General features: G+C 48.1%; 5 protein-coding genes and 1 pseudogene across 8 annotated transcripts; 2 read left to right on the forward strand and 4 right to left on the reverse strand.

Moving 5' to 3' along the window:
- Positions 1–853: 853 nt before the first annotated feature.
- LOC120700142 lies at positions 854–4050 on the reverse strand (annotated as a pseudogene).
- A 550-nt stretch (positions 4051–4600) lies between these two features.
- LOC120700144 (p21-activated protein kinase-interacting protein 1-like) lies at positions 4601–7069 on the forward strand. The gene is made up of 3 exons (XM_039984342.1): positions 4601–5372; positions 5747–6038; positions 6767–7069. Coding segments are annotated over exons 1-3 (981 nt in total). The 5' UTR covers positions 4601–4685; the 3' UTR covers positions 6769–7069.
- Positions 7070–7344: 275 nt separating this feature from the next.
- On the reverse strand, positions 7345–12425 carry LOC120700143 (kinesin-like protein KIN-14R). The gene is made up of 14 exons (XM_039984341.1): positions 11950–12425; positions 11586–11836; positions 11300–11495; positions 10948–11024; positions 10749–10848; positions 10553–10660; positions 10286–10462; positions 9914–10199; positions 9607–9768; positions 9311–9526; positions 9183–9220; positions 8940–9103; positions 8730–8855; positions 7345–8311 (listed from the first exon to the last, which is right to left on the reverse strand). Exons 1-14 carry the CDS (start codon positions 12119–12121, stop codon positions 7532–7534), a joined length of 2853 nt encoding a protein of 950 aa, XP_039840275.1. The 5' UTR covers positions 12122–12425; the 3' UTR covers positions 7345–7531.
- A 428-nt stretch (positions 12426–12853) lies between these two features.
- LOC120701147 lies at positions 12854–13540 on the reverse strand. The gene is made up of 2 exons (XM_039985291.1): positions 13090–13540; positions 12854–13044 (listed from the first exon to the last, which is right to left on the reverse strand). The coding sequence occupies exons 1-2, from the start codon at positions 13469–13471 to the stop codon at positions 12854–12856; spliced, it is 573 nt and encodes a 190-aa protein (XP_039841225.1). The 5' UTR covers positions 13472–13540.
- Positions 13541–14876: 1336 nt separating this feature from the next.
- LOC120700145 (50S ribosomal protein HLP, mitochondrial-like) lies at positions 14877–19038 on the reverse strand. Of its 3 annotated transcripts, none has more exons than XM_039984344.1 (4): positions 18978–19038; positions 18124–18189; positions 17455–17558; positions 14877–15465 (listed from the first exon to the last, which is right to left on the reverse strand). In XM_039984344.1, the coding sequence occupies exons 2-4, from the start codon at positions 18155–18157 to the stop codon at positions 15091–15093; spliced, it is 513 nt and encodes a 170-aa protein (XP_039840278.1). In that variant the 5' UTR covers positions 18158–18189; positions 18978–19038; the 3' UTR covers positions 14877–15090. The 3 variants fall into 3 exon arrangements, with proteins under 3 accessions (XP_039840278.1, XP_039840277.1, XP_039840279.1); XM_039984343.1 differs by having other exon boundaries at positions 18845–18981; XM_039984345.1 differs by lacking the exon at positions 18978–19038 and adding an exon at positions 18264–18287.
- A 1551-nt stretch (positions 19039–20589) lies between these two features.
- Positions 20590–25283, forward strand: LOC120700146 (transcription factor PCF8-like). Of its 2 annotated transcripts, XM_039984347.1 has the most exons (3): positions 20590–20677; positions 21415–22389; positions 24954–25283. In XM_039984347.1, exon 2 carries the CDS (start codon positions 21465–21467, stop codon positions 22341–22343), a length of 879 nt encoding a protein of 292 aa, XP_039840281.1. In that variant the 5' UTR covers positions 20590–20677; positions 21415–21464; the 3' UTR covers positions 22344–22389; positions 24954–25283. The 2 variants fall into 2 exon arrangements, with proteins under 2 accessions (XP_039840281.1, XP_039840280.1); XM_039984346.1 differs by lacking the exon at positions 20590–20677 and having other exon boundaries at positions 20833–22389.
- Positions 25284–26866: the final 1583 nt, after the last annotated feature.

Genomic DNA, 26866 nt, shown 5'->3' on the forward strand with positions numbered 1-26866 from the left:
TCCCATAATCTCCGGGTGAAATTGCAAGACGAATCTTTTAAACATAATTGGACCATAATTAAACAATTTCATGCTACAGTAAACAACCTCTACTGACGGATTAATCAGGCTTAATGGATTCGTCTTGTGATTTCTCGTCCATCCATGTAATTAGTTTTATAATTAGATCTAATTATATTTAGTCCTTCTAATCTTCGATTGACGGTGAATTTCGTCCAAAATTTTTCATAATCTAAACACGGCCCAGGTATTTGAGTTTGCACAATAAGCTGAATTGGGTCAAGGAATGGTTATCATTGTCAAGCTGAAAATGATTTGATTTCTTGGAAGATGTATTTCTTTTGCTGTTGCTCCATGAGCTTGCATGCGATCCCGAACCATGTACGCATTGGCAGGTCCCAATGAAGCTCAAAGTTGGATCCTTGCATACCTGTGACAAGTTTTAAGGCGATGACCAACACATCAACTTTATGCAGCCATGATTGCATTCTGCAACGATTTTCAATGCCTCAACGATGACTCAGCAAGTTTAATACACTATGCAGTTAGGCAGCATACACACGCATTTGACAAATAGCAGTTTCACAAAATATAGCATAACCAGGGTCTGAAATTAGAATTTGGCCATTGCTGAATGCATACTTCAGCTCAAGCATATAATGATAAGCCTACCATAAATATTTCATCACAATTGGACCACAAAAACTATAGCTATAAATTAATTATAGAAAAATATGTCTAAAACTGTTATGCAAGGAAAACATGTTAGATACTTAGCCGATCTGCTATCCAAGGAAAACGTGTTAGTTAAGCAACAAAAACATGTTAAATACTGCTATGCAAGGAAAACAACGACACAACTTAGCCGATCTGCCCAATTATCAGCCAACTTACATTCTTTACATGCACCAATACAAGTGCACGAAACTTCCACATCTGCACATGACATTGTCATGAGCCTGCAGATCCATCAACAATAAAACCACCTAAGAGCCACAAAACTCAAGTTTGTAGCTAATCTATCTTGGTTGGATTTGATTTGACCACTCCAATCCTGACATGTAGAGAATTGTTTCACCTGTACAGCAGCATGTCGTCACAGAACCATTTTGAACCAATTTTTTTCTCGAACACGCAGGAGAGCTGCATATCAATATATTAAGAAGAAAAGGGTGTAAAGAACCCAAAGTTAAAGCACAGGTTTTAGTTTTGGGCAAAACCTGCACGAAAAAACTCTTACTCAAAGAATTAGAAAAACTATCTCTCAAGCGCCGAGGCCTAAACTAGACCAAGGACCTCGTCATCACAGAACCATCAAGGACCAAATACGATTCTCTGAACAAGATCAGGCCTTCTCTTGCTTGGCATCCGTACAAGGCCAGTGATTTGCATCTCAGTAACAGCCCTACAGAACCTTGCTTGGATCATAGCTCTACCCTCCGGAGACGAGGGTTTTGATTTCTTCTTCGAGGGAGAACTGTAGGATTTCCGTTTGGTTTTTGAATTTTTGCTGTTGATAATTCCTTCAAAGGTCATGTACCAATCATGAAGGTTAATTACGTCCCCATATTCTTGGGCTAGATTGCACATAATTGATGTGTCATGCAAGGATCCTGATACAGCAGTTCCACTCCTGCAACAAGAGCATTTCAGATGGCTCTGTGACTTCAGCAGATCAAGTTGAACCATTCTTCTTGGATTTCCAATTAGTGCAGATTGGAGAATGTCAACATTCTTGAAGCAGATGATTTCATGAAAAGGTAAACACTCAACAGGCACCAAATATTTACTAGTAACATTCTGTAATAGAACAGCGGCTTTCTCATTCAGTGGAACTATACCATTTCCAGTACTGGCTGCTGTTCTCCTAGCCCACTTTTCCTTTGCCGGCCTCAAACTATCTGCACCGATTGTGGTTGACTGAAGCTCTTTCACTTTGTCGTTGATTTCACTCATCCCTTTTAAATGGTTGCTCCAAACTTCAAGGACATGTAATAAAGTTTCCATTGGCAGGTGCCTTATTGTATTCATTACTTGGGCTATAGATCCTTTACCACATCCTGACTTTAATCCTGACAAGTTTTCACAAGTCACTTCAGAGACAAATAGGACATTTTCAGTTTGCAGATCTGGGTTGACCGCCTCGCAGAATATATCCAAAAACTGAACTTTGTCATGTCTTCCAGCTTCATATAGGCACAAGAGAACAGAGCCCCAATCGTTTTGCAATTTCAACAGCTTAGAGAGTCCTCCTACAATATTGTTGCTAGAATTGCTTGAGATCTTTGCACTTGCACATGAGGGAAAACCAAAAGCATATTTCCGTATCTGCTGGGGAAGTGTTTCAAACTTATCACGCCAAAATTCCTCACAATCTTCCTCAAGCATTCCAACGCACAGAAAGCTCAGGGGTTCCAAGGAGAAGTGCTTACTACACGCAAGCTTGAGAGCGCTAATAAAAGAAGTTATTGTTCCATCATGCCTAAAAAAGTAATTCCTGAGGAACTTCGCGACTTCATAGCCGATGCAGAATCCAGTGCATGGTTTAACAAGGATGGCCTCAACAAGTGCATTCATTCTATCCGATGGAGACCCCAAGGTAAGTTTACAGGACTCTAATCGTTGAAGAGCCTCTGATGAGAGAAGCTTCTTTGGTGCATCAAGGGTAGTTGCTATCCCCATTACAAAGAAGATTGGAATTTTAATTACCCATTCACTCAGCATCATCACAAGCTCTCCCAGCACATCACCAGAACATTGCTCTAAATCATCAATTGTAACAATGACAGGCTGGTCATAGTTCTCAGCTTCACAATACCAAGATACCAGCGCAGATACACCAGCAACATCTGGAACATCGGATAATAGCTGCCTCAACAGGCTCCTAAAGCAACCACCAACTCCATGTTTTGCTGATAATTCAGTTGCTGACAGCTTGGCTAGGTGACATCCATTGGACTCCAGATGCCCCGCAAGATCCCGAAATGTCGTGATGTCATCAACAAACTCTGCATTCTTGGTGAGAATGAACGCTGTGGAGATCCTTTTGCAGATCACATCAGTCAGGAGAGGGTACGACAGCTGGACTTCAGCGTGGTGTGGTCTTCCAATGGCACGGAGCCACGGACCAAAGAGAAGGACTCCTTCACCCACTGCAGCACCTGGTCAAACAGCTTGAGGTTAATGCCCTTGAGGACCTCATCTATCGTAGACTGAATCTTGGACCAGGTTTGGTGGAAGGCCTCAAGGCGGAGCTGCTCATACAGATCCAGATCCCCTTCATCCTCGCAATGCACACTGGCTGCATCATGGCATCTGTCTGCCAAATAGGGGTTGGGGGAGGATGGCTCTGAGGTTTGAATCCGGCGTCGAGCACGGGAAGATGGCTGCGAGGATGCAGCAGCCTTGTGAAAGGACAAGAAATGGCTGGATGTTGTTGGCCGCAGTGAGCGGGGTGTTGCTGGACGGCGCTGACATGGCTGTTACAATTGGACCGGAGTCGGTAACTGCTCTGACAGTGGTGGCCAGAGGTAGCTCAGGGATGAATCTGCCTAATTAGTGAGCATTTGGCACATTCTAAGCTCCCATCTTCATCTCCATCAACAATACAACAGAACCTCGACGTGGGCAATCTGTAAATGTGGGGAAAATAGGGACACAAAACCAAAACTAATTATGATCTGAATGTATCGGTTCTTATTAATTGAAAATAGTAGTGGTTCTCTAAACCAACGCGCTACCTTCTGTTGAATGCTTGAAAAATAACCGTACATGACTACAGTTGATTTCTAGGACACCAAGAAAATCTACCTGGCAAGATGCTCGCCTGCTTCCTGCTTGCTTTCTCCCCGTCCTCGCCTCCTCCGGCACGGCGGCGTGGCGAGCGATGGTGCGTCCGTGCGAGACGACGCGCGCGAGAAAGAGAGGCCTCGGGGGAGATGGAGCGCCGAGGACGGGAACCGGGGGGACCGAGCCCAGCGGTGGCCGCAGCAGACCGGGAGGAGCCTGCGGCGGGTGCCACGCCGATCCGCTTCTGCTAGCTCCAGTGCCAGGTGCCGGGCGGGCTCGAGGGTGTGTTTAGTTCTACTCGTAAACGCAAAAAAAACCGTAAATGCATTAAAGTGAAAAAGAATTTTGCTAATTTGAAGTACTAAATGAAGTTTATTTATAAAACTTTTTGTATGAATGGGCTGTAAATCGCGAGACGAATCTAATGAGCCTAATTAATCCATGATTTGCAACAGTGATGCTACAGTAACCATCCGCTAATTATTGATTAATCATGGATTAATTAGTATCATTAGATTCGTCTCGCGATTTGCAATCCATCTATAAAAAAATTTTATAAATAGACTTCATTTAGTACTTCAAATTGGAAAAATTCGAAACTTACAGCCTAACGAACTAAACACGGCGGCCGCGCGCCCACCTTCTCGTGCTCCACGCCCAGCGAATGAACCGTCGGCCGCTGGTCTGTGGGGCCCGCTTACCAGCACGCGAAAGAGCTCGTCAAGATTCGTGCGGCGCCAACCGTAGTGTCGTGGGCCCCACAAGTCGGCGTCACAAAGCTACCCAAGTCTCCAACCCAAAAGGCCAAAACCCTCCTCCCCTCTTCTCTTCCCCAACCAAACCCTACACACCGGCGGCGGCGGCGGCGCGCGGGCTTTGCTTGCTGCCTTGCTCCGATGGCTCTCGTCGCCGGCTCCTACGAGCGCTTCATCTGGGGATTCTCCCTCAAGACCCTGACCTCGCCGGCCGCCGCCACCGACTCGTCGTCCGGAACCCTCACCCTCGCGCCGCTCTTCTCCTACCCGGCCCACACGGGCCCGGTCCGCTGCGTGGCCGCGGCGCCGCGTGCGGGGCTCGCGGCCTCCGGCGGCGCCGACGACTCCGTCCGCCTCTACGACCTCCCCACCGCCGCCGACCTCGGCCCGCTCCTCGACCCGTCCGCCGCCGTCTCCGCGCTCGCCTTCTACTCCCGGGGCCCCGTGCCGCGGAACCTCCTCGCCGCCTGCGACGACGGCGCGCTCCACCTCTACGACGCCGACGGCTTCGCGCTCCTCGCCACGCTCCGCGCGTTCCCGCGCCACGAGGCCGCCGAGGGCCTCGCCGTGCACCCGTCGGGCCGGGTAGCGCTCGCCGTCGGCCGCGCCGGGGCGCTCGCGATGGTCAACCTCGTCCGGGGGCGCCGCAGCTTCACGTGCCGCCTCGAGCGCCCCGCGTCGGTGGTCTCGTACGCGGAGGACAAGGATGGCGGGGATCGCTTCGTCATGGCCGCCGAGGAGAAGGTGACCGTGCACGACTCCGAGGATGCAAGGATTATTCATGAGATGGACTGCAGCAAGAGGGTGCTCGCCATGGCGCCTGCCAAGGTACTATTACTGCCATTGCCTGTCATCGCACTGCATCCTTTTGAGTTGGTCATATGAATGCTGAGGATTGAGCTATAACGAGTGGATTAGTGTGTAAGGGCTGAAAATTTGGTGAAATTTAACATCTTGTGAATGCAAATTCAGCTTTTTGATTGTCCATAATATGGTCAATTGACATCTCATGTGGCTTCATGCTAGGATTTTAGACACTCACTATTTCCAGATTGATATGTAAGCTTGAATTTCAGCTCAGATGCTCTGTGTGCCCATATCTTAGCTCTTTGTCTTTGGATTTACCTCCATTGGCTTATTGTCTTCCACTGAAACCCAGTTACTTTTTGCACATTGCTAACATGTTCTTGGGTATTTTTCAGAATGGAGTCCTTTACACTGGAGGAGAGGACCGTGGTATCACTGCTTGGGATTTGTCCAGCGGCAAGGTCTCCTCATGCATTGAGGGTGCTCATGCAACTCGTGTAAAAGGGGTTATTGTTTTCGATACTCGGAAGGATGGGTCAGAGCTCTGCAATCTAATTGCTTCTGCTTCATCCGATGGTGTCATAAGGGTATGGGATGTTCGGACAATTGGGAATGCAAAGCCTACCCCATTGGCAGAGGCTAACACAAAAGCAAGGCTAACCTGTCTTGCCGGGACATCATTGAAATGTAAGTACTAAAAGCTTCATATTCAACCTGTTCAAGTTTGTAGCGAGAAGATACAAATAAACATGTTGTATGGGGCATACCTTTTCAAGTTTGTAGCGAGAAGATACAAATAATCATGTTGTATGGGGCATGCCTTGAGTTAGATACACAGCCAAACTATAGGACGATGTTAATCTGGATTTTCATATTCAGATCTCTACTGAGGAAACACATTCCTGTTATTCTGTCAGTTTATTCCTTTTTGTCATTCACTGACTGTTATTCTTTCTATTATGTTAGCAATAATTCCTGTGCTTGCTAGAAAGATATGAAATCACCTGTCTTAATCAATTATTTTCTTCAGAATAAATAGTATGCAGTTTGAATGGACGATCCTTTTTTATCTGTTAGAGGCTGTGGTTTCACATGTATTAGCTTAGTCTTCCACTTATGTTTCTTAGGACAATATATTTATTCCCCTTTTAATTAAATGTTGTATTTGGTTGTTTAAAATAAATTTAGGTAAAACTCCCCCCCACAGTGCTAGTTTTTTTAATAAAAAAGAGTGGTAGAGGTTTCCATTTATGATTGGTGCCCTATATGAAATCAATAAGATACACGATATCTTATGCATTTTATTCAACTTCTACAAGTAAATGTTTGTTAATTCTCTTTTGTTTTAATTCCCGTTTGTGAAATATAATCTGTTGATTGCATATAATGTTACCTGTGGCTCTGTTGTTTTGCAGGAGTAGCAGAGTTCAAGTGAAGAGCGAATGATGAAGCAAATCTTTGAAGAGCCGCTGTGCTTATCTTTGTAACGTTTAGTTTAGTCCCTATAACGGATTTGGTATGAGAGAACTGGGTGTGAAAGAAGGATTGAAGCTGGAGATCTGGCACGCAAACATTAGCTGGATGCATTTGGAATGTATGATAGTCGTCGATTATACATAACAAAGTTTTGCAACTCAATGTGATTGCATGATTTGATTGTACCACAAGTTTTGCAGTAATGACCATTTCAAATGTTAACTAGGCAATTCGCATGATCACATCATCGTGTTGCCTTCGCTGAACAGTTTTCGCTATTTTCCTAACGTAGAATCATAGCCCTAGATGTCCATCTCTCTCCTTGCATATACGATTAGCTTAGAAAAAGGTTAAAATTTGACATGCCACTGTAATCTTTATTAATCCTGTAGGTGAAATTTTCAGTGACCATAGGAATCCTCTGAAGATTGAAATCAACGCAAGACATCGTGAATTCGTAAATCTGATTTTGAGCAGCCAGGTCTGTCTGACAGTCAGATCTAGCACCATCAACCACTAAAAAATTGAGAGTTCTCCCAGTACGTAAGAAATTCAGAGTAATCTAAAAAAAAGAAATTCAGAGTTCTCCCAGTACGCGAGAACTCACAAACTGAACCAACCTCTATAAATATAAACACCTAAACTTCCTACCAATCTACAGACTTCAGACTTCTCTCGGTCTGAGCTGATGCAGCCTCGAGTCTTCAGAAATTGTTCCTGAGGCTTGTCGCGTTGTTCCACCCCCGCTCCTTGTCCCTGTTCTGCTGCACCCTCGGCCCAGCACCGCCGCCCACCGGTACTCGCCGCGCCGCCTTGCGAGCACCATCAGTGCCCTGTGTGGTGGAGATGACACTAGCTTTCCTCCCCACTTGTGCAGCCATTGACGGCCTGATGATCACCTTCTTCTGCAGGCTCCGACGCAGGATGCTGTTGATCCTCTTGCTTCGGCTTCCCTTGTCATTGGAGACAACCGGGGGAGAGGACAGCGGTGGTGGGGACAAATGCTCCGTGATATTTTCAAGCGGCGGCGGCATCGCTGCTGCATTCTTGGCTGCAGGCAGCGGCATCAGCGAGTTCCGCCGCGGAAGTGGTATCAGTGATGTTCTACGTGAGGCTTGGCTCATTGGCTGCGGGTAAGCTCCACCGTTGCACAATGAGACTCGTCTCGCTTTTGCCATCTGTGGCAGCTGCCCAGCTTCAGGGTTATTTTCCTTCTCCTCCCCGAGAGACATCAGCTGCTTGAAGCTGTAAGTGTCAGTGTTGCTGTCAGAGAACATCTGCTTCGCGATCCCAAAGTCTTTGCGTGCTGCTGATGGCTTCTCTGCTGTGGAGTTGAGGTTCCTCTCGGCCATTGGGCTTCTCATGGACAACCCCTCTTCCTTCAAGCTTTGCTGCTTCTGCAGATGGTCTTGAGCAATCTTGTTGTCGACATGCTGCCGAGCTATCTTTCGTTCAACTAGCAGCTGTGATTCCAACTCTTTGATCTGGAAAGTTTAAAAGTAACAACAAATATATTAATTCTTATTCTCATTTCAGTTTTCAATACACATATTAAAAAACAACACGACATTTCACAAATTTTGTGAAGTAATTGAATGATTTTTCATCATCTATGAAAAAGAATAACAAGTCCCATGCATTTTTCTTCAAAATAAAAAAACAAGTCCTATGCATAGTAATTTCAAGTTGATATCCATCAATATTAGAAATGTTGGGAACCTTCTAGGGTCATCATGGCAGTGAGTATGGCATAAAAAGATAGGTCAAAAGTATCACATTCATAGAGGCATTCAGGTACAACATCAAGTTTTATGATACTAAGCAAATTAGTACTCTCGAGCAGGTGGTGCAAAAGGAATAAGTTAATGGCATAATTGCATCAAGAAGCTATGCCTGATGTACCTTTTCTTGGAGATTCATAGTGAACAAATCTTTGGCCTTGTTCTTTGCTTCAAGTGATTGGATTGTTTCTTCCATGCTTTTAATCTGAGCATCTTTGTTCCTAATATCCTGCTTGGCTCTCCCAACCTGGCAGAACCAGTAGCTTGTTAGAGTTGAATAGACTTAAAAAAGCTTACATACCATGCAGATATTGGCAGAATACTACTTTACCATGAGCTTGTATCTTGACAATTCTCCAACATCAACTTGCTTTCTTGCTTGTCCAAGCTCTATTCCTCGCACTCTGCTAGCGAAGTTCAGTGAGCAAAGAGTTTCACCTACGTCATTCTCATTTGGGCTGATTTGAACGAACATCAAGGTCTTGGAATCTCCACCTGTATTGCTTACGCTGAATTATAAAACTAAATAAGAGCAAATGATTCCACCATCCTAATAAAGAAATAGCTTACGTACTTAGTGAGTCTTGAAGCAAGTGTGTCAGCTTCGAATTCCTGAAATTTGAAAAAAAAACAATCATATAACCAACAATGAAATTTTCAGTCGAAGACTAATTTTAAAAAGAAAAGCTAAAATTTGAATACCTAAAAGGGATATGTGGGGTTTTTGTTGCAAGAGCAGATATGACATCACCAAGTGCAGAGAGAGATTTATTAATGTTCTGTGCTTCTTTCAACCTTTCTCCTTGAGCATCTGTCTTTGCTACCCTCTCACTTCCGGCAAGGTCAATCAGCCATAATTTGCTCTTTGTGCATTCTCCATCGATCAAGTTTTCTCCTTTGACCATTACACAGTGTATGCTGAAATGCAAAATCAGTTAAGAATTTAGGATAGAATCTACAAAATAACAGAACTGAATGAAATTCTTTTTTTCACGAACCAGTGTGATCGACTGCTATGTTCATTAGCATTTGTCGAACCAACAACTCTTGCTTTGCTTCCTGTTTGCAGGACCTCCCAAGCCTCATTCATGTTAGTCACCCGTGCTTCAACAAGTCCAGGTACATGGTGAACCCCTTCTGCAACTTGTCTTACTTCTAGTCTACAAAATAAGGTTTCATGTCATACTAGGATATTTGTTGATACATAATACAGTTCATGTTCACGGGTATCATTGTAGCATTTATCATTTCTTACTAGGATTTTAGATTGTCAATACAAAATATAAATCACGAGTACTATTTTACCTTTTGGTTGTTGCGCCTGGTTGAGACCCTGTCAGGAGCAAATCATGGATCTGCTCATTATACACCTCCAAGACACTGACAGTAACCTCGTACAAGAAAATGCCCTCTCTTTCTTTTATTATCCGAAAGAGTTCCTCCAAAGTTCGGTAGTTGACCCCTCGAGCACCATCAATTCCTTCCATGGTAAATGTTTTACCAGTGCCGGTCTGTCCATAAGCAAAGATGCAAACATTGAATCCATCTAATACCGAGGTTGCGAATGGTGCAGTTTTCTCAAACACCTTTTCTGCACATAGGTTGAATAAGATACATTGTTAGAAGTATGGGATACAATGCATGCAAAGTGAAGAATTGTCCTATAAAATGAGTTACCTTGGTCGTCTTCAGGGCTGAAGACGGAATCGAATTTGAATACTTTTTTGGAAGATACGTGGCCTTTAACAACAAGTTCTCCATCTTTTGCTGACTCAAAATCAATGGCCGTTGAAGCTCCTTCAGCCATTTCTTCTGCATTAAGTGGTCGGCACCGACAAAACACTCTTATATTACCTAAGCAGTATATAAGTTACTGTTAGTTTTGTCTTCACCATATATTGCCGTGAAAATGTGTACTGATAAAAGAATAAATAAATAACTAACCCTTCAACTCTATAAGCTTGTTGTATAAATCCTTCCGCTCCTTTGACTCCTCACTAAACTTTTCTTTGAGGTCTTTAAACTCACATTCCAGAATTGCATATTGATTCACTGTTTGAAAAAATATATCATGTTACAATCATTTCTAGGCCGGTGGAAACAAATAAGATGACTGAAGAATGTCGATAGAACAACATACCATATTGCTGAATTGTTTTGGACATTTGTGTAGCATCCAACACACAGTTTTTGTATTCTAGTGACTCTTGTCGTAAATTCTGGTGCTCCAACTTCAACGCCTGTAGATGATTGTAATAAATATTTATGACATAAAGTTCCAGGTACAGCACTGGTGGTTGTCTGTATTTTGCAAACAGTGTGTTCTTTCAACAGAATACCTTGAATTTTTCACTCAATTCGTTGACAAATTGACACAATCGACTCTTCTCCTTCACTTGCCCTTCAACTGCAGAGGCTGCAGAATGCACAAAAAAATTAGGAAAGGGCTCCCGATAGGACAAGAAAGCCTAAACCACTCTGAATATCAAAACAACATGATCCTTATGTGATTCAAACTTATTGAACTGGAAGTGTGACTACTTGCAGAATTACCAAATTCCTCGAAATCAGCCAGTACAAATGCTGATCTCTCTCTCTTTTTTTTCCTCCAACCACACAAATGAACTTAATTTTCCGCTGCAATCAAACACCAAACGGCCACAGTGGATCTACGTTATTAGAAGCTCTTACCTAAGGAGCCAACGTACATTGACTTCCTCATGAGCTCCATCTGCAGATGACGAAGCGACTCCTGTGCTTCACGGCATTCTCTGGTCTTGAGCACGTTCTCCCTCATCAGGTCCTCCAGAAGCCTCCTGCATTCCTCCTTCTCCCGCAGGAGTAAACCGTACTGCTGTTTCAGCTGGCCACAGCAACCGGGTTCGCCCTGCAGGAGACACCACATGTTTGTTGAGGCACATAGAAAACAACCAATTTCAAATGCTCAGATGTTTTGGTGCAGTGGAATGTGGATAACCTCTTCCACTTGCAGCGTCTCTAGCCCGCTTGGAGCACCATCCACGGTCTCAGCCTGGCGCGCTCCGCCTTCCCTGGACCCGCCACGGCTCTCCGCGCTGGCCGCATCCTGCGGCGGCGGCGAGGTCACGGCGGAGAAGAGCTCGAGGGGCGCGACCCGGTGCCGCGCGGCGCCCCTCCGGATGTAGTCCGGCGTGTCCTGCAGCGCCCCCTCGCACGGGACGGCGGCGGGCGGGGACGGCGACGAGCCCTCTGAACCGCCGCAACGAAAACCAGCCTCGATGAGAAACCGAGCGCATCGAGATCCGCGAGGGGTGGGAAGAAAGAGAGGAGGCGCGGACTGGGCGCGAGCGGCGCGTACGTACCCTCGGCCTCGGCGGCGGCGGGGCGGCCCTGGTGGTCGGCGGCGCGGGAGGGGATGATGAAGTCGCGGGCGTCGGACACCCTCACCGTCTTCCTGGCGGCCACAACCGGCGAGGAGGCGGCGGGGGGGTCGGCGCGGGCCCGGCCGCCGCCGCCGCTTGCCTCCTCTTCCATCGCGCGGCGTGCCGACCCGCGAGCCCTCGAAAACCCGCGCGGCGACGGCGAGGATGAGGAGGAGGGGCGGGTGGGCGGCCGCGTGGTGGTCGTGGACTGGTGGTGGACTGGAGCGATCGATCACGCCGCTCTCGTGGTGGAGGCGGCGGCCGCGGGGCAGGGAGGGGGTTCGAATTTGAGGCGGAGGGAAAGGCCGGAAGGGGAAAGCGGCGGCGGAGGAATCGATCCGCCAATGATGCGCGATCCGTTGGGGGCGGGCGGGAAGATCCGAGGATGGGGGAGGATTGGATTAGGGGAACGGGGAAGCGAGAAAGGAAGGAGGTGACCGTTGGGCCGGGAGGGAGGAATTTTCGAACGAATTCGAAACGCGTGCCCTCCAGGTGGCGGCGGGATGGCTGAAGCCCCGCTTTGCCCCGGCGAACAGAGGCTAGGCCCGCTGTCAGTGTCCCGTCGCCGGCCACGGAAAGGGTATTTTTGTCCCGGCGCAGCGGGCCCCGCACGTGCTGCTGTAGGCTGTAGCCAGTATAGGGCAATAGGCTTGCGGTTAGTAGGTATGGATCGATGAGCTGCTGTCAGTGAGCACAAACACTTTGCAGTTTCCATTTACATCTGAGATGACACGATTGCATCTCAACAGTATGTCAGTATGCGCACGCGATCGAGGAGAATGTGCTACGATCCGGTGGACCATTCCTAACGCGCCGCCGAGCACGACGACGGCGAGTCCTGACGCTAGTCGTCGGCGTGGTGGTACACCGCGGGGACCGCTCTGAGCGACGAGTTCCAGACGGCGTGGACGCGGCCGGCGACGAAGGCGGCGACGCGGCGGGCGGAGCGCGCCACGAACGCGGCGCAGGCCTCGGCGGGGTCGTCCACGCACCCCTGCCACGAGCACGCGCGCATCAGCACGCGCCCGCGCCGGCCTCCTCCTCCCCCGCCGCGCCGCGCGCCGCCGCCGAAGCCACAGCGGCGCCAGAGCCGGGCCAGGCAGCACCCCTCGTCGCGCCCCGCCGCCATCACCACCGCCGACTGCAGGTACGCCGACGCCGCGTGCTTCAGCAGCTGGTTCCGGATCCCGATGGTGGACGCGTCGAAGTCGGGGATGTCGTGGAACGAGTACTCGCCCCACCCGCTGCCCCCGCCGCCGCGCCACGGGCTGTACAGGTGGTGGTGGTCGCCGCCTCCGCCGCCGCCGCCGCACTCCTCCTCCATCACGTCGCGGAGGCTCGTGTACTCGACGCAGCTGCTGCCGCTACGCCCGATACTGCTGCTCCGGCTCCACGGCCGCGACCGCCGCCAGCTCCCGACCCGCGGCGACACCTCCAGCGCCGACGCGTCGGCTGCTTCCATCGTCGTCGCCGGCGACCATGCAACGACACGAGACCGCTCGCTTCCTGCGGAAATGGAACCTGGCGCGCTTCTTCCTTGTTTTTGTTTAGGTGAGGAGAGACGCAAGGCGACCATGCATCGGCATTACCGGTGAGCATCTCCCTCTCACCGGCTCTGCTTGATTCTAGGATCCATGTCCTAACCCTGACCTGGCCAGACATAGCATTTCATCATAAAAGACACTGCATGCCATGCCTTAAGGTCAGTATCAACAGCGTGGCAAACTGGCAAGTGGCAAATACACCACAGCTCAGCTACAGTGGAACTAATCAGCAAGACAACTAAAAACAATCATTGGCAAGGGAAGATCCGCATAGGGGAAAATTTTCTGCCAAAAAAAAAGAACTCACAGAATCAATCATGGCTAGTGACAAATTGCCAAATGTTGGCCATCAAAACGGGACATCAATATTGACAGACATTCATTGTTGATCAGGAATGAAAGCCCACGGCGCTCTCGGCGGCGTCGCCCACGGCGCCCCCGCGGGCGATTCCTCCCGGTCCCTGCTCTCCTACCCCCGCCTCTCCTCCTCGTACCCAGCACTCCTGCCCTCTCCGGCGAAGATCTGCAGAGGGAAAAAAAATCTGCAAAAAAAAAAGAACTCACAGAACAAAGTGCCAAATGTTGGCCATCAAAACGGGACATCAATGTTAAATGGAACTAAAAAAATATGATTTTTTTCTGTCAGGACTCACAACAGTTCAAACAGTCCCTTATATCATTTCAGAATACATTATTCAAAGTTCAAACAGACAAGAAGACCGTTCCGGGAAACATTCTTGAAGGGCAACACCAGATGCCTTCAGATTTGGATCAGCAGAAAGGCTAATAGAGCTGAGCTCATGAGCATTTGCTGCTGACCTGCAAGGTCATTAAAAACTAGAGTAATTTACAAGGGAAGATCTGCATGAGAAAAGTTTTCTCCAATAATTGGCAGCAACAAGAAACCCCACAATCAATCATGGGTAGTGAATCCTGATAACAACATACGAAGTGCTCAAGCTCATACTCCCTCCGTTTTCGATTCTAAGGCGCACGGTCGTGGAGTGCAGAGACCAAGAAGAAATCTGCAGCATGCGCTAGCTTTAAACGCTTCATCGATAGATTCCCTAATGTCGTTGTCGCTTGGTTTCTCATCCCGTCCACCAAACAGCCGATCAATTTCGCGAATTAATGAGGCTGGGTACCGAGACGCCGTGCCTTACATATATGTAAAAGCAGAAAACTGGCGCATGCCTTACAAACAAGAACGGAGTACGTATTATGAGAACAGCATGATACATACGCATGTGTTGGTCATGAAAATGGGACACTAGTATTCATGTCCAATGGAAGTCCAAATCGTGATCAATCTCCTATCAAAAAAAAAAAAACGTGATCAATCAGGACTCACCATAGTTCAAACTTTTTTTTCAAGATACATTATTGAGAATACAAACGGCCAAACCCAACAGTGAAATATACTAATATCACGATTCAACAGAGAACAAAAACATCCCTAGAAACATTCTTTAAGGGAAACACCACATTCATTTCACTCTGCTGAACTATCAGGCAGATACCAAAGCAGGAAGACATCTCAAACAATGTGCTCAGCCAATGCCAGGATCTTGAGGTGCTTCTTCTTCCTAAGCTCATGAGGCACCGGACCAAAGACGCGAGTGCCGATCAGCTCGCCCTTGTTGTTTACGAGGACTATCGCGTTGTCATCGAACTGGACCTCACTGCCATCGCTGCGCCCTTTCTTCATGGCAGCACGGACGACCACTCCGTACACAACGTCTCCTTTCTTGACCTTGCCACGAGGTTGTGCTTCCTTGACAGATCCGATGATCGTGTCCCCAAGCCTTGCTCCATACTTGCCCCTCTTGGCCTGAATGCACATAACCCGCTTTGCTCCAGAGTTGTCCACGACCTTGAGGTTGGTTCTCATCTGGATGAATGTTCTGATTTGCTGAAAATGGGATAAGAACTTATGTTATCATTCTATTTTTTGTTCTTGGAAAATACCGAAACTGAGATGTGTAATCATTTTAAGAGAAGCCAATATTCCAGTAATTATTTTGTTAGCTTCACACTATATAGCAGCTTACAGAGAACCTTCTTTCCCATTCAGTAAAGCTTTTTAATTACTTTATCTCAGATGGTTTCCATCAAACTGAATGTTCTCAAGAAGAGTATATGAAAGAGTGCCTCATAAAGCAATATAGTTTGTCCTAGGAACTATTTATAATCCTAATACAGGTAATTAAAATGAAAAAAAAGGAACCTAAAGAGGGCTCAGGTAGTAAGAAAGTTATTGAAGTATCAAGATATATGATGCAAATTTACAGACAGCCAAATAACATACTGGATTGGATATCATGGGGAGAATTGAAATACGAACCATTGATCATAAATCAAAACTTAGAATGTCGGTGTAAGCTACCAATATGGATTAAGAGAAACAACAAATTGATTTGCTGACCAGCAGTTAATTGGAACAATGTGACATGTCTGAAATCAAGAAATGTTTCTTTTTCTTCTTTGAAAACATCAGTGCTGAGATATGCAAGCATTTCAAGAGAACTTTATCAACAACAAACAACAACATAGCCTTTTGTCCCAAGCGAGTTGGGGTAGGCTAGAGATGAAACCCAAAAGACACAAAGGTCATGCTTCAGGCACGTTGACAGCTAGTCTCCAAGCGCTCCTATCCAAATCTAATTCCTCAGAGATATCTTAATCTTTAAGATCTCTCTTAACCGACTCCTCCCAAGTCAGTTTAGGTCTACCTCTACTCCTCTTTACCTTATCAACACACTTTAGCACCCCACTACGCACCGGCGCCTCCGGATGCCTCCGTTGGACATGTCCAAACCATCTCAACCGATGTTGAGTAAGCTTCTCCTCAATTGGTGCCACCCCTACCCTTTCCCGAATAGCTTCGTTCCGGACTCTATCCCTCCTTGTGTGCCCGCAAAACCACCGTAACATCCGCATCTCTGCTACACTCAGTTGCTAGACATGTCGCCTTTTTGTAGGCCAACATTCAGCACCGTATAACATCGCCGGGCGAATCGCTGTCCTATAGAACTTACCTTTTAGCTTTTGTGGCACCAGCCAGCTGAGATTCTATGCCTAACATCTTCATCAATGTCGCCATCCTTTTGTAGGATCGAACATAAATACCGAAAAGTGTCCTTATGGGCCACCCCACTTGCCCATCGAGACTAACGTCACCACCCTCATGCCTAGATGCGCTAAAATCGCACATCATGTACTCGGTCTTGGTCCTACTAAGTATGAACCCTTTTGACTCTAACGTGTGTCTCCACAGCTCTAACTTCCTATTTACCCCTTCTCTACTCTCATCCACTAGCACCACATCATCAGCAAAGAGTATACACCAAGGGATATCACCTTGTATGTCCCTTGTGACCTCATCCATCACCAAAGCAAATAAATAAGGGCTCAATGCCGACCCCTGATGTAGGCCTATGTTAATAGGAAAGTCAGTGGTGTCAGCTTTATATTCCAAAACACTCTTCAAGAGAACTTTATATTCCAGAAATTATCCTGTGTCAGCTTCATAGGCAAAAAAAAACCCCCAGAAAATCCTTCCAGAGATTTAGCTGGTTTCCATCAGGCTGATCAATGAAACACACTCATGAAGAGTGTGCAATGAAAAAAGGCTCAGGTATTAATACAAGTTAATCAAGTATTCAGCTGTATGGAGCTGAACCACCGATAATCAAACAAACATGCTGGATAATGGATATCATGAGAAAATTGAAAGACACACAATTGTTCCTTAATCAAATTAACAATTTCAGTGCAAGTTATCATATGACTTTAAAGAAGAAGAAGAAAACAGCAGTTTGCCTTCCAGAAGCTTATTCAAAACAATGAATATATATGTTTAAGGACAATAAAATGTTTCTGCATGGTAGATTCAGTTCACCTGGCTGATAGCATCACAATGAGAAGGTCTTGTCACTGCCTCCACAGATGAGTTGGTGGCTCCATACAAATTATTTCCAAGGCTTCCAATCAGAGTACGTCCAACTATATAGATCAAGAAGCATTCCGACAATTTGGATTAGAACAGCGTCATATCACAGTGATTCAAACATTATCACAAAATTTTCTAAGGTCTCAACACTAGACAGTTTCTTAGAGCTAGACATCGGCTGCAGCTGCACAGAATCAGTGGTTCTAGTTTTGTAGGCATTTCAACAATATGATCAGATCATCATTCACCACTAGATCATGTCTATTCAGCTTGCAATAATTGGTTACAAGGCAAGCACAACGCATTGCCAGAACTTGAACCAGGTAAGGTTGTACTAGTTGTCATGATTCTTTTTTATTCATTTATTTTACCAAGGTTAGGATACACAATATCAGGCACAATTTTTCTCATACTGACATCATCAAAACAACCACAGTGCACATGAGCAACTCTGATCTTCTAAAGAGTGAAAAGACGTATATAAAACAAGCAGAGAAGCGTGTTTCTTAAATCTAATCTTACTTAAACTGAATCACTTTTAGTATCTGAAGGCAGATGCTATCGCTATGTCCCCTTCCCATTGTAAAATTGAAACTTCCGAGGTGATGAAGCTAATACCTGATGAACACTTTGACCTCAGAAACGCCGCCATTTCGTGGTACCCTGCTCCTCACCTGAGCTTTCCTGCAAGTGGAAAGCGATGCGTTAAAACAGAGCACATCAGAGGACTCGGCAATCGCAACAAGCCCAGCAAATTCAAGCCTGCAAATTCAGGGTGCATGAAACGTCGCACGGAAATCCGTGGAAACCCACTCGAGAGTTATGTTTCACCAATACGCGATACGGGTAGGCAAATCTCCAAAAACCAGGATACGCCGATACGTCAAATATATATAAATAAAACAGAGCACATCAGACTGGGCCGTGGAACCGAGCTGAGCCTGAGCGAGTCGACGGGGTGGGGAGGGGCCACCAGTCAGCCGAGTAGGGCGCTTGGTTGAGGTGTCGACACGTGTCCCGGCGAGCGGCCAGCGGGAGGTGGACAAGTGCCCCCTGCCACCCGCGCGGCAGCCAAGCGGGCTCGCTCTGCGGCTCTCCTTTGTTTAGTCCGGCGAGGCGCGGCGGACGATGATGCGGCGCACCTGCCCGGCCGGCCGGCCACCGTGCCGCGCAGGATCGCCCAGCGGGAGGTGACGGAGAAAGTGAACTTCCACTTGCACTTGAACTAGCCATGCTTGTTACGTATTATTATCTACAACGAAACGCGAGACATGAACAACTCAAATCCATTTATCTACCTCTCGCACAGGGAAGTCAGGGAGTTGAGATGGCAAGTTACCTGGGATTCCCCTGGGCGGCGGCCGGCAGTTGTAGATCCAGGCGGAGGTGCTCGCTCCCAGCCGCCGGCGAAAGGGGCGGCGGCGCAAGGAGTCCGAGAGAGAAAGAGAGAGAGAGAGAGACGGGGATCTCACCTTCTAGAACGGGCGCGGGCGAGACGGCGGCGCGGCGGCGGCGAGAGAGAGAGAGCGCGCAGCGAGCGATGTGTGGGTGGGTTGTGGGGGAAAGAGAGGTGGGCTGTGCCCGTGTGTTTTAACAGTTGGGCCTTACGATCCAAACTGGGCCTGGATGCACTGTGCCCCCTATATGGGCCGTGGAACCGAGCTGAGCCTGAGCGAGTCGACGGGGTGGGGAGGGGCCACCAGTCAGCCGAGTAGGGCGCTTGGTTGAGGTGTCGACACGTGTCCCGGCGAGCGGCCAGCGGGAGGTGGACAAGTGCCCCCTGCCCCCCGCGCGGCAGCCAAGCGGGCTCGCTCTGCGGCTCTCCTTTGTTTAGTCCGGCGAGGCGCGGCGGACGACGGCGGACGATGATGCGGCGCACCTGCCCGGCCGGCCGGCCACCGTGCCGCGCAGGATCGCCGCCAATAGCGAAGGTCGTCTCGGCCTCTCGATCGCCGCCGCAGCAGCCTGACGCCGGTTCTCTTGCTTTCTCGATCCCTCGGCCATGGCGGCCCTGCCGGCAGCTCATCTCGATCGCTGCTCCCGACGGTGGTGGACTGGTGGTGCTCCTGCTCCGCCTGCCTTGCCCCTTTCGGAGAGAGGAAAACGGAGGAGGGGTCAATGCGGCCGTCGGGATCCGGGAAGCACGCGCGCACTTGCCCGAATTATCAGCGCTGCTGCTAGCTTGGCTAGCTAGCTTTCGCGATCCGCTCGCCTGCCTGCACGCGCGCGCGAGGCCAAGTTGCGTGGCTTGCTTGCAACTGGGGCGCGATAGGTCTCTTTATTAGGATTCTCGGTGTACTGGTTGCTGTTTTTTTTATTTCAAAAAATATAGTATAAAATTCGACGCTCACGGCCTACCGGATGCCGGTTGCCTGCAAACTCATTCCCCGGCTTCATCTAACGGTGAGGAGAGCACGGATAGATTCATCTCAAAAGGAAGAAAAGAAAAACAAGTCTTACGAGAACCAACACACAAGAACGAAGTATGACAATCTTTGCACCACCAGCAAATCAACTAAGAAGCGGGTCACTCTTTTTTTAACAAAACAAAAAACTAAAGAAACGAGTCAGTGGTGTTTTCTTGTATTGTACTAACCTTAATGCTGATCGGTGCCCCTCACTCTCTCAGCGTCCAGTCTCACCTCTGGCGGCCCCTCCGATACAGTATCGTCGTACATACAGTGCAGGACCTACCTGCTACTCTCTCTCTATCTGTTCCCTCTGTATGCAAAAAACTATGCACCTGGCTAAAGTTGTTGGTTAGCTGCATGCAACTAAGACTGTGTTTAGTTCCAAAATTTCTCTCTTCAAACTTCACTATTTATCTATCACATTAAATTTTTTGCCTCGTGCATGGAGCATTAAATATAGATAAATAAAAAAAACTAATTGCATAGTTTTAATGTACACGACGAGACGAATCTTTTGAGTCTAGTTAGGTCAGGGTAGGACAATAATTACCACAAATAAACGAAAAGTACGACAGTGTGCTATAGTATCCGATGTGACTCTTTTTACCACTTTTTACGGATCTAAACAACACAGCCTAAACTTGGCCCGCGGGGGTGCAGTGCAGTTGAACTAGCATTGGAGGATGGCTGGTCCGGTGCAAAAAGCTTCTTCGGGCCTGGCTCACCACATGCAGTAAAATCGTCCGTCTCCGCGCAACAAGGTATTGTTTAGTGAACAAGGTCTTGGATTGGATAGAGCAATTTATTATCAGCTAGCATTCCACTCCTGAATTCGCCCCCGGTATTGTTTAGTGAGCAGTAACTTTTTTTTTTTTGCTTCTATGATTCGATCTTGTTCCTTGCAAATTTTGACTGATTTTAATTCCCAGATTTGGTGTCTTTGGTTGGTAGTAGTACATATAGAACAGGAGTAGTTAGAGGTTCTTGCGCTTTCAGTCCAGAGTTACTTAATTTGCCCCCAACAACTCTGCAAAAAAGCTTTGCGGTAAAGCACTCTCTTCAGCTTGCCAAATTTGACGATGAGATGTTTACTGGCTAGTGTGGAATCTTGCATCTTTTTGCACACTTTTTTCTAGCAGTTGTTGGATTATAAACCGATGGTTGCTGTAAAGTTATACAGCTGGAAAAGGGCGTTTTATGAATTTATTCAAGAACATCCAGATTCCCGATGCTTTCAGTAGATTCCGTTTACAAAGCTGCTGCCTTTTCACTGATTGCAAATTTGCAATTGCTCATGGGCAGCAGATGAGCAAATGGGCTATCAAGTTGTTGGAGAATTTTATTTTTTTTGTGGAGATTTTTTGCAGCGCTTGAACTCTTGGCAATCACATCATTCTGCCAGATTTGCACGATTCCCCTCCAGAAAAAAGAATCAATCTGTTTGCTAGATTGGTGCCGAAGACTCAAGCTTTTTCTGAAATCCCATTCCCACCTGCAGATTGAGCAGGCACAGCCGTACATTCAGAGTTGGGGATGAGCTAGCGAGGCATGGAGGAGGTAGGCATGGAGCTGGAGCGCACCGCCTGCAAGCGCCCTCGCGCCGCGCTGGACGGCGGCACGGCGGCCGCGGCGGCGTGGCGGACGTGCCGGGTGGCGCGCGCGGCCGCCGGCGGCAAGGACCGGCACAGCAAGGTCGTGACGGCGCGGGGGCTCCGCGACCGGCGCGTCCGGCTCTCGATGCCCACGGCCATCCAGTTCTACGACATCCAGGACCGCCTCGGCGTCGACCAGCCCAGCAAGGCCATCGAGTGGCTCATCCGCGCCGCCGCCGGCGCCATCGACGAGCTTCCCTCGCTGGACTGCTCCTTCGCCCTCCCCGCCGGCGCCTCCTCCTCCCCGCCGGCCGCCGGAGACGACGCCGAGGTCAGCACCTCCGAGACCAGCAAGAGCTCCGTGCTCTCGCTCGCCAACGGCCCGACCGACAACGCCACCACCGCTGCTCACCAAGTCAACCACGCCTACAACGGCGGCTCATTCGCTGAGCTCCTGCACTGCTCCGCCAACGACAGCAAGCCAATGCAGCAGCAGCAGCAGCCGACGCTCGCCTACTACGCCGCGCAGCTTCCGAGCTCCCACGCCGCGCCGGCCATGTCCTTCGAGACGATGCCCCAGCTCGCCTTCCTCCAGGAGCAGCCGCACCCCGCGGTCGGCTTCGACCGGGGCACACTTCAGTCCAATGTCACCGTCGCTGCGCCGCTGTGGCCGCCATCTCAGCAGGCGTGCTTCCTGCAGAGGTTCGCCGCTGCTCCGGTTGATGCCGCTGGACTGCAATTCTTTCTAGGAGGCGGCACTGCTCCTCCTCCGGTGACGGTCAATGCAGAGCCGAGGCTGCAGCTCTGGGACTTCAAGCAGGAAAGGAAGACCTGAGATGTGACAACCAGAGTTTGGTGTTTCATATGACTATTTCGTGGAGGTAAGAGTTTGATTTCCTCCCGAAATTTACACAATTCATTCGGAGCAGCCCTGGGCACCAGCTTTTATTTTAGAGAAACCACAAGAGTAAACAGCTTCTTATTATTATGAGAAAATGGAAGTAACTGCAACAAAAACAAAAAAGAAAAAAGTCCATATTTCAACCCTCAACTATCACGTTTGTCCGATTTTCAATCTCGAACTGTAAAACCATACATTCTGCATCACTGAACTGTCAAAACCGGACAAGACACCCCTAAGCCGAATTCACTCCGGTTTTAGGCCACGTCACCCGTCCACGTGGCGCTACTTGCCCAGTCAACACTCTCTGTCTCTTCCGCGGCGGCACCATCACCGGCGACGTACGGGCTACGACGCCATGCCGAGCTACGGCGAAACCGGCGCCAGCAACCCCTCTGCAAGCTCCTTCACACCACTCTAGAACCTCACTGGCTACCTGTCTCCCTCACCGCGCCACCTTAGTGCTGCGCGCACCATCGCCGGCGGTCAGCCAAAGCTCGGCTCGAGACGACTCGGAGCTACAGGCCCTCCCGACGATGACATGCAACACCTACAGCTCCGTCACGACCCACTGATCACGCTGCACACCCTGGCCGGGTCCCTAGATGGCCGGAGCACCAAGCTCCAAGGCGGCGTCAATGGCCGCGGCCCGCGAGCGTGGCGGCACTCGCGTTCCGGCCACCCGGGGCACGGAACAGGCCGACAGGAGGCTTCTACACCACCCACGCGCTCTACTGAACCCCACAAACCAACAAGTGATGGCCCGGAACCCGGGGAAGGCATGGCTCACCGGCAGTCTGCCCCTTTCTGCGCGGCGGCGGGCTGATGAAGGAGATGACCGAGAACTCGGGGCTCCGGTGACTGATTTAGCTCAGGAACGGCACAAATGGATCCGTGGCTACCCAAGGGAGCTGGTGGCGCAAGGAATTGGATGGAGATGCTTCATCGGCGTCGAATTTCTCCAGTGAAGCGAGGCTCGGCCATGGGAGGTGAAATCGGCCTTCTCGCGCTGCAGGCGGATCAAAACCAGGTGGTTTGGGTTAAGGGGGTATTTCGTCCGGTTTTAACAATTCAATGGTGTAAGATGTCTGGTTTTGCAGTTTGAGGTTGAAAATCGGACGAAGGTGATAGTTGGAGGTTGAAATATGGACTTTTCCCAAACAAAAACCAGTTGCTATCATTTAAAAGTTTGTGACCAGGATAGTGAGTTTGAAGTTTGAATTTTTAGAATGGTTTTGTGGACGGTGGCATTAGTAATCTTGCAGAAATGTTGTTTGATATATGAGATAAAGGTCCAACTGCATGTTCATAACATTTGAAGTTATAAGAGTGGAAACAAAAATAATACACTGCCTCGCTACGATATGGAATTTGTAAATAAAAAACTCGGCTGGAGGAGGGAATTAAGATTGTACAGAATGATAATTCATCACTAAGGTGTCTATTGATACTCTTAGGATCAGCTGGCCACAAAAGCATACATTTTTTCAGCTGCATGCATTGAATAAACACTTACGATCATGCTAGTGAAATGCTATAGAACGGGTCACTGATATATACATGACATCCTGCTGATAAGATTATGCTCTATTTCAGACTGTCATTCCGAAACTTATATATGTTAATTTGGATTATACTGCAAAGAAATCATGACAGTCTTAGAACCCATAAGAAGTTCAGTTTTTTCATGTACAAACAAGTTTCATGTCTACCTTACTGAGTTGTGATATTAAGTGTTATTCGAAGCAATTAGCTTGGATGGGTCTGCTTGGTCATGCTTGAAAAGCTAGAGCTGGAGTTCTAAAACAATAGTCTCTCTTTGCCTGGGAAATGTTTTTATTAGAAAGTAGGGAATGTTTCTTATAGAGTATACTTGCGTGAAGTTTGGTGAATTCTGATTCTCATACATCCTGTCATCAGTGTATCCTTTATTCGTATCCATGCTCATCGTTGAAAATATTTTTGGTAGTTTTATCTTATAGAAGAGTACTGTATATAACTGCTATTGGTCGAAGTTAGAAAGTTAGCTCTGCGCAGATTAATGTATCAACACTCATATTATTGCTTGACTCTCAAATCCAACAAAAATAAATGGCGTTGATACCACGGTGTATCCTTTCATGCTCAGATTATAAGTGTTTTCTGAACTAGTTTTAGTTCTAGGTTCAATTTCTAAGGCTACTATATGTTGGGTAGACAGTCTGCAGGAAGGCCTAGGTAATATATTAGTGCACCCCCAAAAGTTTTAGTCTTCATAATTTTATCACACTCTGTGCCGTAAAAAGACTAGTTACTGCAATCACTTAGGTACAATGCTATACTTTTTTTTAAAAAAAAACTGTACAATGTTATACTGACATATACATCACTCTTACCTGATGAGTTCTCTCATTATGTTACCGAAGTCTTCTCTGAAATTATCTGTACAAAATTCACTTGTCATCACTAGTATTCCCTCTCCTGACCATAAAAAGAATATACCCTCTGCCGACTTGCCGCACAACCCTCATTTGCTAACGGATTATTTGTTTCAAATTTATTCAGAGTCGACGGCAACAGTGTTTGCTGATGTGCCAAGTCATCTCTGACAAGGTTAACCAAGATCAGAAAGTTCAGAGCTGAAGATATCAGCGTGAGGAAGATATGCAAAGATGTACTACCATATCTTTCATTCATCACTTCCATTTGTCATTGGCTTAGAGAATGTGGCTTGTTTGCGACATCTGTTGCTGTGAATCTGTGATGAGATACCATTTGTTATCTTTTCTAATTCGTCTGTTGTACTCTGGTAATTTGACACTGGCAGACCTGATGGTTCGCATGGTTCCCTGAATTTCACACATCTGCTGATCATCAGTAAGTTGGTACCGGAAACTTTGGCTTGCAGCAAAATTCTTTAGGAACTCCCTCATCTCTAATCTAAACTAGAGTATCTGAATGTCGATCACACGAATCACATTTTTTCCTGCTCTTACATAGCCTCGCATTCTCAACTCTGAATATTTGAGGAACTTCTTCTGTACACATCCATCTCTGAAGTCTGAAACACGAACTCATGTTCACACACCTACCTGGTACTCGGCGAGTAGTTCATAGGACAAGCATCTCGTCCAAGTATCCATCGAAGTACTATCACCTGATCCAAGAAAAAACATGTTGTACAATTGCAGTAGGGGGTTTGTGATCAGAACAGTCGGTTTGAGCTTCAGAATGGTGAAGGTCACCGTGCGACAGATGCATTCCGCAGGCGCGGCCTCGCTGCTCGTCGAGCTCCGCCGGCTACGATGCGTCCTCACAGTCTCTGGGCGCCGGCGGGATCTCAGAGCGTGCGCGTTCATGCAAACCTCGCTCGGCCCTCCGGAGCTCGCCGGCGGTGGACGGCGGCGGATGGAGACGCTGGCGAAGCAGCGCGGGCGCGCGGCGGGACGACGAGCGAGCATCCAAATGCTCGGTCCAGTCAACGTCCCGCTTGTACTTGGCCTCCCTTGCTTAATCTCAGCCGTTAGTTGAAGATCGAACGGCTTATGGGTACCGTCCACCCTGGTCGGTGTGCGAGACACCGTCCACCCCTGGCCGAGCCGCCATGGCGAGGGGAGGCCAGCGCCGCCTGCCGGCCAGCTTCGAGGCGGCGAGGGAAGCCATGGAGAGGGCTCGAGAGCCTCCCCACCCATACCAGCAGCTGCGGCTCCAGGGGCAGTGTTGGGGATTGGACCTTCGCGAATGCGTCCGGAGGTTAATCCCAGTCTCGAATACATCTCCTAATATGTCTGCAGGGGGCCGATGTTGAGTAACAAGAGCGCCCGAAGAGTGCTCGATGACAACCAAAACACCAAGGACCAGGAAGCCCACCTTCGGTACCAAAGGTGAGGGCCGATCGATCAGAAACACAAGACTGAAGACCACAACCTGCGAAGCATCGAGGAGTTCACCTTCGAGAGGCCGAAAGTGACGAATGATCGCTCAGGAGCATAATCCTGAAGACCACAACCTGCAAAGCATCGAGGGGATCACCTTCAGGAGGCTGAAGGTGATGATTGATCGCACAGGAGCACAAGCATGAAGGCCAGAACCTGTGAAGGCTCTCGAGGCCCGAAGGATATTGAGTGCGGAATGCAACCCAGACGAAGGTCTTCAGAACCTTCATCGGGAGTAGGCGTGCGTGTGAAATGTGAATACGTGAGAAGGTCGAATTTGTGCACCTCTCACCTTATAATTTTACCCTAAAACTATTTGTAAGTGAGCTGTAAATGAGATGTAGAAGGGCAATTCGGGGATGTCTGGCCGAGAGCTAGGGGTATAAATAGCCCCCCATCGCCACAGTGTAAATGGTTGAATTTTCTGGTTATTACTGGAGAATTAAGTGCCTACTTTCATTGCTATTTTCATACCGTTCATGCTTCCTGTTTGGGCATCTAAGAAGCAAAGATCCCAACAGCAACGCCCACCGTTCCAGCTCG

The sequence above is a fragment of the Panicum virgatum genome, chromosome 3K (assembly GCF_016808335.1).
Source record: "Panicum virgatum strain AP13 chromosome 3K, P.virgatum_v5, whole genome shotgun sequence".
NCBI classification, from domain to species: domain Eukaryota; kingdom Viridiplantae; phylum Streptophyta; class Magnoliopsida; order Poales; family Poaceae; genus Panicum; species Panicum virgatum.

Bases quoted from the DNA above. Each gene is read 5' to 3' on its own strand.
- LOC120700144 (XM_039984342.1), top strand. From the start codon at position 4,686: ATGGCTCTCGTCGCCGGCTCCTACGAGCGCTTCATCTGGGGATTCTCC. The intron at 5,373-5,746 runs GTACTATTACTG...GGTATTTTTCAG, and splicing joins TCGCCATGGCGCCTGCCAAG to AATGGAGTCCTTTACACTGG.
- LOC120700143 (XM_039984341.1), bottom strand. From the start codon at position 12,121: ATGGAAGAGGAGGCAAGCGGCGGCGGCGGCCGGGCCCGCGCCGACCCC. The intron at 11,496-11,585 runs GTTATCCACATT...TGTCTCCTGCAG, and splicing joins AGACGCTGCAAGTGGAAGAG to GGCGAACCCGGTTGCTGTGG. The intron at 11,025-11,299 runs GTAAGAGCTTCT...TGCATTCTGCAG, and splicing joins AATGTACGTTGGCTCCTTAG to CCTCTGCAGTTGAAGGGCAA.
- LOC120701147 (XM_039985291.1), bottom strand. From the start codon at position 13,471: ATGGAAGCAGCCGACGCGTCGGCGCTGGAGGTGTCGCCGCGGGTCGGG. The intron at 13,045-13,089 runs GCTGTGGCTTCG...GGGGAGGAGGAG, and splicing joins CCTGGCCCGGCTCTGGCGCC to GCCGGCGCGGGCGCGTGCTG.
- LOC120700145 (XM_039984344.1), bottom strand. From the start codon at position 18,157: ATGGCGGCGTTTCTGAGGTCAAAGTGTTCATCAG. The intron at 17,559-18,123 runs GTATTAGCTTCA...TGATCTATATAG, and splicing joins GAGGTCAAAGTGTTCATCAG to TTGGACGTACTCTGATTGGA. The intron at 15,466-17,454 runs GTGAACTGAATC...TCCCATTTTCAG, and splicing joins ATTGTGATGCTATCAGCCAG to CAAATCAGAACATTCATCCA.
- LOC120700146 (XM_039984347.1), top strand. From the start codon at position 21,465: ATGGAGGAGGTAGGCATGGAGCTGGAGCGCACCGCCTGCAAGCGCCCT.